The sequence below is a fragment of the Tachysurus vachellii genome, chromosome 7 (genome assembly GCF_030014155.1).
Source record: "Tachysurus vachellii isolate PV-2020 chromosome 7, HZAU_Pvac_v1, whole genome shotgun sequence".
NCBI classification, from domain to species: domain Eukaryota; kingdom Metazoa; phylum Chordata; class Actinopteri; order Siluriformes; family Bagridae; genus Tachysurus; species Tachysurus vachellii.
The window spans coordinates 28,569,773-28,578,793 of NC_083466.1; the positions used below are offsets into that span (position 1 = coordinate 28,569,773).

General features: G+C 38.6%; 2 protein-coding genes across 4 annotated transcripts; both read right to left on the bottom strand.

Moving 5' to 3' along the window:
* Positions 1-1,364: 1,364 nt before the first annotated feature.
* LOC132849113 (zinc finger protein RFP-like) lies at positions 1,365-5,604 on the bottom strand. Of its 2 annotated transcripts, none has more exons than XM_060875309.1 (7): positions 5,478-5,604; positions 4,314-4,897; positions 4,118-4,213; positions 3,776-4,009; positions 3,533-3,680; positions 3,312-3,338; positions 1,365-3,206 (listed from the first exon to the last, which is right to left on the bottom strand). In XM_060875309.1, exons 2-7 carry the CDS (start codon positions 4,893-4,895, stop codon positions 2,674-2,676), a joined length of 1,620 nt encoding a protein of 539 aa, XP_060731292.1. In that variant the 5' UTR covers positions 4,896-4,897; positions 5,478-5,604; the 3' UTR covers positions 1,365-2,673. The 2 variants fall into 2 exon arrangements, with proteins under 2 accessions (XP_060731292.1, XP_060731293.1); XM_060875310.1 differs by having other exon boundaries at positions 5,471-5,579.
* A 506-nt stretch (positions 5,605-6,110) lies between these two features.
* On the bottom strand, positions 6,111-8,647 carry LOC132849121 (nuclear factor 7, brain-like). Of its 2 annotated transcripts, XM_060875322.1 has the most exons (4): positions 8,346-8,647; positions 8,103-8,250; positions 7,905-7,931; positions 6,112-7,799 (listed from the first exon to the last, which is right to left on the bottom strand). In XM_060875322.1, the coding sequence occupies exons 1-4, from the start codon at positions 8,616-8,618 to the stop codon at positions 7,255-7,257; spliced, it is 993 nt and encodes a 330-aa protein (XP_060731305.1). In that variant the 5' UTR covers positions 8,619-8,647; the 3' UTR covers positions 6,112-7,254. The 2 variants fall into 2 exon arrangements, with proteins under 2 accessions (XP_060731306.1, XP_060731305.1); XM_060875323.1 differs by lacking the exon at positions 7,905-7,931 and having other exon boundaries at positions 6,111-7,799.
* Between the last annotated feature and the right edge of the window lie 374 nt (positions 8,648-9,021).

Genomic DNA, 9,021 nt, shown 5'->3' on the forward strand with positions numbered 1-9,021 from the left:
TCTGGCCTGCACCTCATAGTACAATCTCCATGAAGTCAATCCCTCCTTTCCCAACATACAACGACACCACTGAGAGACAGAAACACAGTGTATGTCAGTTTTATCAATGCATAGTGTGGAACAGTGAAGAAATCTAAATACATTTAGTCATGTGATCAATAAGAGCTCACAAACCTGCATATTGTTGAATTCTCTTCAGTTCTGTTGGGAGAATAATATTCATTCATCTTCTACCGCTTATCCGAACTACCTCGGGTCACAGGGAGCCTGTGCCTATCTCAGGCGTCATTGGGCATCAAGGCAGGATACACCCTGGACGGAATGCCAACCCATCACAGGGCACACACACACTCTCATTCACTCACACAATCACACAATCACACACTAGGGACAATTTTCCAGAGATGCCAATCAACCTACCATGCATGTCTTTGGACCGGGGGAGGAAACCAGAGTACCCGGAGGAAACCCCCGAGGCACGGGGAGAACATGCAAACTCCACACACACAAGGCGGAGGCGGGAATCAAACCCCAACCCTGGAGGTGTGAGGCGAACGTGCTAACCACTAAGCCACCGTGCCCCCCTGGAGAATAATATTGAAAATTGTTAACTAAAAGTATTTTAACGTACTTCATTAATGGTTAGATGGTAGACGAGCACATAATTTTATCAATTTAAACAAAATAATGAAGCAATTAATATAAACAACAGTAATCTAAATAATGATTCTTCTCTTACAAATCGTTAATCATTTACTGATCTTGTGAAGCTTCTCTATTTCCTCCCAGGGAGTTTCCTGAAGCTGAGACAGAGCTCTCCTCAGAGTCTCCACATTCAGATAAGTGTTAATTGTGAGATCAGTCCAGTCCTGGGTGTGTGGAGGGCTGCACAATGACGGGTAAATCTACAATACAGCAGGAGAGAGGAGAAATCCCTCAGCATAGGGGATTTTTCATTACACACTGAACCCTGGCAGTGTGAACTGCTTTCCCAGAACTCTTTGAGACTTGATCAGTAAACACATCCAAACTGATGGAGCACTGGAGCTGATCTTCACACAGGGCACTGCTAGAGGAAGCCATGACTGACAGAAAGACATCATGTGGGTGGATTCAGAATACAGACATTTTTCTTTGATACCTGGTTCCCTTAGAAAGGAATGAGAAGTTGTGTCATGGTTTGATGTTATGGGAACAGTCTTTGTGGGGCTGGTGTTTGAAGCATGTGTGAACACACGCCAACCTTTTTATTGGCTGAGGGGATCAGGTGATATAGCTGTGTGAAATAGCAAGACAATAAAAGGGCATCTACTTCACTAATCCAAAGATTCTGATTATCTGAAGAAAGATTTCAGACATCCAAGTCCTGGAAGAAGATTTATTAAACAAAAACACAAAGTAATCCAGGGAAGGGCAATAACAAACATGAGGAGAACCATGAAAACACATAACAACCCACCAAAAACATGGGAAACACTTAGTGTAAAATACATACAGGGAACCAATGACAAATGAGAACAGGAACACATGACTAACAACAACCAATCAGAACATGCCACATACACTAGGCCAGAGAACATGAGGGCAAAGTAAGCAAGACACACAAAATAAAAGGCAGGTTGCACAATTAAAGACATGAAAACCAGAACATGTAACGAAATCTAAAACCAACATGACAGAGAAACATTAATTCCAGTGAAGATATTTTATATTAATAAAATAACATTAACTGTACATTATAGGACATACAGTATGTCTATAGTTGTATTTATTTATGTATTTATTTATTTATTTATTTACTTATTGGGGGGCATGGTGGCTTAGTGGTTAGCACGTTCGCCTCACACCTCCAGGGTTGGGGGTTCGATTCCCACCTCCGCCTTGTGTGTGTGGAGTTTGCATGTTCGGGGGTTTCCTCCGGGTACTCTGGTTTCCTCCCCCGGTCCAAAGACATGCATGGTAGGTTGATTGGCATCTCTGGAAAATTGTCCGTAGTGTGTGATTGCGTGAGTGAATGAGAGTGTGTGTGTGCCCTGTGATGGGTTGGCACTCCGTCCAGGGTGTATCCTGCCTTGATGCCCGATGACGCCTGAGATAAGCACAGGCTCCCCGTGACCCGAGGTAGTTCGGATAAGCGGTAGAAGATGAGTGAGTGAGTGAGTGAGTATTTACTTAGATTCATGTTGTGTGTGGGACTGATGTAGCTAAATGCAAAGGCTAAAAATAAATAAATTAAATAATAAATAAATAAACAGTATTTATTTATTTAGTCCTAATACTCATTTTATATATAAACAACATTTAGAACATTGACCATTACAAAAAAGTACAGCGATTCAAGAACCCAGTTAGGACTGATGAATCCACTGTTCAGTCAGTGAGGATATTATTTGGGGGCCAAAAGTTTAATAAGATTTAAAAGATAGATCCTGTATATTCTATATATTCCTATATACCCATATATTCTGGTGAATATAATTTAAAGGTCAGTTATAGGGCTGGGGATTATATCACGTTAACATGAAAAATAATCTTAATGAGACCAACATTAAAACAGATTTATTTATAATTGATTAAAGTTCTTATTAATCTCAGTCACAAAAAGAAATCAAGATAATACTAACATTGTTCTCATTTTTTATTAAGAAATAAAGAAGAATTTAGAAATGTATATTAGATTTGATTAACAGGACAGATGATCAGTGGTGCTGAATCACTATCACAGGGGCTGAATAATGGATAAAGTTTCTCAGTGAAAGTCTGACCAGTGAAAGAGTAGATATGAGATTTTGCATCAACATCATAGAAGGAGATCAAACCCTCCTCATAATCCACAAACACCCCCACCTTCTGAGGAGCCTGTTTCAAGGAGAGGGAGACAGGAGGAGAGTCCAGAGCCTCATATTCAGTATTATTCCTCAGCCACAGAGACCAAGATCCATTCTCAGGGCTGTCTGTAATCTGCCCTTTCCTGTTAACAGACTCTCTGACCACTCCTAAATACCACTCAGTCTTCCCTCTGACCTGCACCTCATAGTACAATCTCCCTGAGGTGAATCCCTCATTTCCCAACACATAGACACAATAATCAAACCTCTCTGGATTATCAGGGAGATTCTGTTCTGTGTCTCCACATGAAACTTGTTTCCCATCATCAGACAGGATGAGATAAGGATTTGCTGTATCAGGATCCAGAGTCACATCCACTGAGAGACAGAAACACAGCGTACATCAGTTTTATTACTGCTCAGTGTGGAACAGTGAACAAATCTAAGTACATTTAGTCATGTGATCAATAAGAGCTCACAAACCTGCATATTGTTGAATTCTCTTCAGTTCTGTTTGGAAAATGATATTAAACGTAATTAACTGTTAACATTTTATTTTGCTTCATTGATGGTTAGATTGTGGGTTTTTTTGTTTAAAAAAACAACAACAAAAGTATTCATTATGAAATAATAGTAATTTAGTATAAATAGTAAAATTAATCTTTTCCACAAAAACCTTCCCTTACAAATCATTAAACACTTACTGATCTCTGGAATCTCCTCCATTTCCTCCCTGAGAGTTTCCTGAAGCTGAGACAGAGCTCTCCTCAGAGTCTCCACATTCAGATGAGTGTTAATTGTGAGATCAGTCCAGTCCTGGGTGTGTGGAGGGCTGCACAGTGACGGGTAAATCTACAGTACAGCAGGAGAGAGGAGAAATCCCTCAGCATGGGGACTGCTGTCCTGTCATGTGCTGCATTGATATTGAGAAACAGAGGGACTCTGACCTGTAGGAGGTGGAGGTGATCCTCAGTGTGTGAGAGCTGCTCCAGCTCAGTGTTTCTCCTCTTTAGCTCAGTGATTTCCTGCTCCAGCTCTTTAATGAACTCTTCAGCCTGCCTCTCTGCTGCTTTCTGCTTCTCCTCCATCACCTTAAACAGCTCAGCCTGGCTTCTCTCAATGCAGCTCATCAGATTACTGAAGATCTCCACAAAGTCTGTTTTCTCCTTCTCTGTGGTTTTCTAACAGGAGATAAATCGAGCTAAATTAATTTATTCCATATGATTATATCATGATTTTAATATTGTTTTTATGAAGGCACAATGATGTATATTAGTTAAGAGACTCACTTCATTGAGTTTTAAAGAGTGTTTGATTTCCATAATCTTCTTCAGTCGCTCTTGGATCATCTGCTGAACTTCTACTTGTGTTTTTCCCAACTGGATCTGATACAAACATTTAGCATTGAATACAATTTCATTATATTACTCAATGAAATTAATTTGAAATCTTTGTTTTTATCATTATTCATTTCCTGTCTCTCACCTTCTTCTCTCTGCTCTCCTCCTCTAGAGGAACAGTGTTGTGAGTTTTGTGCTCTCCCTCAGTACAGAACTGACACACACACGTCTGGTCGTCTCTACAGAACAGCTCCAGGGGTCTCTCATGTTTCTGACAGATGTAGTCCTCCAGGTTCTCCACAGGGTCGATCAGTTTGTGTTTCTTTAATGAAGAAACTCTTTCATGAGGTTCCAGGTGAGTCTTGCAGTAAGAGGCCATACAGATCAGGCAGGACTTCACAGCTGCACATTTCTTTTCACAGCAGATGTCACAGAACACCTGAGATTGGGTGGGTTTTTCTGTAGCAGTGCTGGATTTCACCTGAACTGACTTCTTAAATGGAGCAGCAAGTGCAGAGATGAACGTATTCACACATAACTCAGGTCTCTTTGGGAAACTGGTTTTACACACTGGACACTGGCAGTGTGAACTGCTGTCCCAGAACTGTTTGAGACAGATCATACAGTAGTTGTGTCCACACGGAGTAGAGACTGGATCAGTGAACACATCCAGACAGATGGGACACTGGAGCTGATCTTCACACAGGACACTGCTGGAGGAAGCCATGACTGACACAGGAGACACAATGAGAGTGGATTTAGACCACAGAAAACTTTAAACACTGCAATATTTACACACTGTGTACATTTTAATTATCTGAACAAAATACTCAGTGTTGTAATGTTAAAAAAAAAGAAAAAAAAAAAAAAAACACTTTACACTGTAATCAGCCAAAAAGTGATAATTTTGTAATCGTTATAATGTTGTAAATTATAAACAGTTGTTACAGTAGGAACTAATATTCATAAATAATATTTATATTGTTTAGATTTAATAATGATAAATGTATTAACAAAAACAGTGTAAATACACACACAGACACACACACACACACAAACACACACACACACACACACACACACACAAAGAAACACACACTGGTAAATACATTCTCTGCATTTTTATCATCTGTTATAGTTACTCTGAAAGCTATTATATAAAATATATATAAAATGAATTTAAATGATATTTTACGTTGCACATTTTCATTTCCGGTGTGTAAAAATTCTTACAGAAATAAAATACAGTTACTGTCTATTTAACATCATTTTGTTAGTCTTTCACTTTTCCTGCTCACTTACACTTTACCTGCTGTGGTTTTAGCTCCTTGAAGGAAAACTGCAAACGCTTCAAACTGGAGATTGTGTCCTGTGTTGAATCCTGATCAGGAAACTTACACACCTTACTTTCGTTTCTGTAGAGTGACGTAATAAGCCACGCCCCTAACCGAGGTTCACTTATTACAATTACACATTGTGGCCACTAGATGGCGGATATATTCACCAAATAACCTGCACAGAACTATTCAACCTCTTTATTCTTATACTTCTAATTTCTTGTTATTGCTCAGTGCAATAAAATGAATTTTACAAATCAGGAAAGTATAAACTCATCGACAGTTCAATGTTCTTATATATTCTTAATGTATTAGAGACACAATCTCAACAAAACAACTTATCAGGTTATTTGAACTCTCTGTCATTTTTTCTTACTTAGGGCTTTCTCAAAGAAGTGGAAAAGTAGGGAAGAGGAGTGAAGATATAAAGAAAAAGTTTGAAAGTTGCCGAAAAAATGTGTTTTTATGTAATTATTTTTTTATTTTATTTAAACACCAAGAAAATGTAAATGATTGTTTTTTCTGTTGCTGTGCCAAAGAACAGAAGTAAATCCACAAACTTTTGTAAGAATGATTTAGAGATTTTTATGAAATCTGACTCTATTACGATCCAGTAAAAGAGAAATACAGCAGTAAAGCAAAGAACGGCCCAAGACACAGAATTATGTTTAATAAGGAAACAATATTTTTAAAAATTCTTCATTATTTAAACAAACAGTAGAATGTACAGAAAATGCTGTGACTGAAGAACATATGAAGAATTAATATTAAAAAAAGGATCATGTCATAAATTACATTACTCTCGCTGTGTCTCTCTCTCTCTCTCTCTCTCTCTCTCACAATGACGTCATACACTCAGTATTGAGGGAACATGTGAAAAGTGCTCTGGTCTTTAACCTGTTCTTTTTCTTCCTTTATCTTTAGTTAAAAGAGTGATTATTAAGTTATAATTTATATAACTGATACCAGTTGAGTGTGAGTGGGACGCCATGGCCCCTGAGGTCAGTGGACAGACGCTGTCTCTCTGACATAGTATCAGGTTTGTTGTACCTGAGAGTGGAGCACAGGTGGAGGAGGTGCTGTTAGAGGTTTGAGAGCAAGTCGGCTGTGAGAACATCTACTCTGCCTCATGAATGAATGGAGCGATTGAGGTATTTCTGAAAATAAATCTCTAGTCATCAAGCTGATTGAAAATGGATTGTGGGTAAACAGAGAAACAGAGTTTCCTCTTTATTGGCACCTGAGGCATGAGTCATAATCTCTAAACTGCCTCCATTTGTTTAACATGAAGTTATAATAAAAGCTCCATCAGAAGTATTTAACTTAGCTGTAAGGACACAGCAGTAAATCATGTCTTTTCAGGAACAGGTTTTAAGTGAACTTTAAGTGTGAACATGGAGGCAGCAGTTACAGAGTATTCACCAGCACTAGCAGTGAGGTGTGGTAATAGTGGTACAAGTGGAATAAGTGTTTATTTGATTTGTGCAATAATTCAATGTCCAGTCATCAGTTATTCCTCACACAAAGTAAAACTGTCTATACAAGAGATACCAGTTAAATAAATCCACTGTTCACTCAGTGTGGATGTTATTTTTGGCCCAAAAGCTTAGAAACTGAACTTTTACTTATTCATCTAATGATTAGAAAAAAAAGCTTTCATTATAACATTTGACCCATAGTAAAGAGAGAAAATATATAGTGGTGATTATTTAAACTCTTTAAATATACATAAACTTTAAGAACCATATATTAGATTTGATTACATGGACAGATGACCAATGGTGCTGAATTTTTACCTCCGTCATTGGGACAGGGGCTGAAATATGGATAAAGTTTCTCAGTGAAAGTCTGACCAGTGAACGAGTAGATATGAGATTTTACATCAACATCATAGAAGGAGATCAAACCATCCTCATAATCCACAAACACCCCCACCTTCTGAGGAGCCTGTTTCAAGGAGAGGGAGACAGAAGGAGAGTCCAGAGCCTCATATTCAGTCTCATTCCTCAGCCACAAAAGCCAATATCCATCCACAGGACTGATTGTAATCTCCCCTTTCCTGTTAGCAGACTCTATGACCACTCCTAAATCCCACTCAGTCTTCCCTCTGACCTGCACCTCATAGTAAAATCTCCCTGAGGTGAATCCCTCATTTCCCAACACACAGACACAATCATCAAACCTCTCTGGATTATCAGGGAGTTTCTGTCTCTTGTCTCCACATGTAACTTGTTTCCCATCATCAGACATGATGAGGTCAGGATGAGCTGTATCAGGATCCAGAGTCACATCCACTGAGAGACAGAAACACAGAATACATCAGTTTTATTACTGCACAGTGTGGAACAGTGAAGAAATCTAAATACATTTAGTCATGTGATCAATAAGAGCTCACAAACCTGCATATTGTTGAATTCTCTTCAGTTCTGTTTGGAAAATGATATTAAACATAATTAACTGTTAACATTTTATTTTGCTTCATTGATTGGTATATTGTAGATTTTTTTTTAAACAAGTATTTATTGTGAAATAATAGTAATTTTTAATAATTAATCTATTCCACAAAAACATTTTCTTTCATATCATTAAACACTTACTGATCTCTGGAATCTCCTCCATTTCCTCCCTTAGAGTTTCCTGAAGCTGAGACAGAGCTCTCCTCAGAGTCTCCACATTCACATAAGTGTTAATTGTGAGATCAGTCCAGTCCTGGGTGTGTGGAGGGCTGCACAGTGACGGGTAAATCTACAGTACAGCAGGAGAGAGGAGAAATCCCTCAGCATGGGGACTGCTGTCCTGTCATGTGCTGCATTGATATTGAGAAACAGAGACACTCTGACCTGTAGGAGGTGGAGGTGATCCTCAGTGTGTGAGAGCTGCACCAGCTCAGTGTTTCTCCTCTTTAGCTCAGTGATTTCCTGCTCCAGCTCTTTAATGAACTCTTCAGCCTGCCTCTCTGCTGCTTTCTGCTTCTCCTCCATCACCTTAAACAGCTCAGCCTGGCTTCTCTCAATGCAGCTCATCAGATTACTGAAGATTTCCACAAAGTCTGTTTTCTCCTTCTGTCTGGTTTTCTTATAGGATTCAATTTGAACAAAATCATTCTGTTCCATATGATTATATCATGACTCTAATAAAGTGTTTTTTTATAAAGGAACTATGATGTATATTAGTTAAGAGACTCACTTCATTAAGTTTTACAGAGTGTTTGATTTCCTCAATCTTCTTCAGTCGCTCATGGATCATCTGCTGAACTTCTGCTTGTGTTTCTCCCAACTGGATCTAAGACAAATATTTATCATTGTTTAAACTTCCATTTTCTTTTTTCATTATAATCTATTTGCAAACATTTTTTTAATTATCTACTATTATTTTCAGTCTCTCACCTTCTTCTCTCTGCTCTCCTCCTCTAGAGGAACAGTGTTGTGTGTTTTGTGCTCTGTCTCAGTACAGAATTTACGTCTGATCGTCTCTACAGAACAGCTCCAGGGGTCTCTTATGTTTCCGACAGATTGT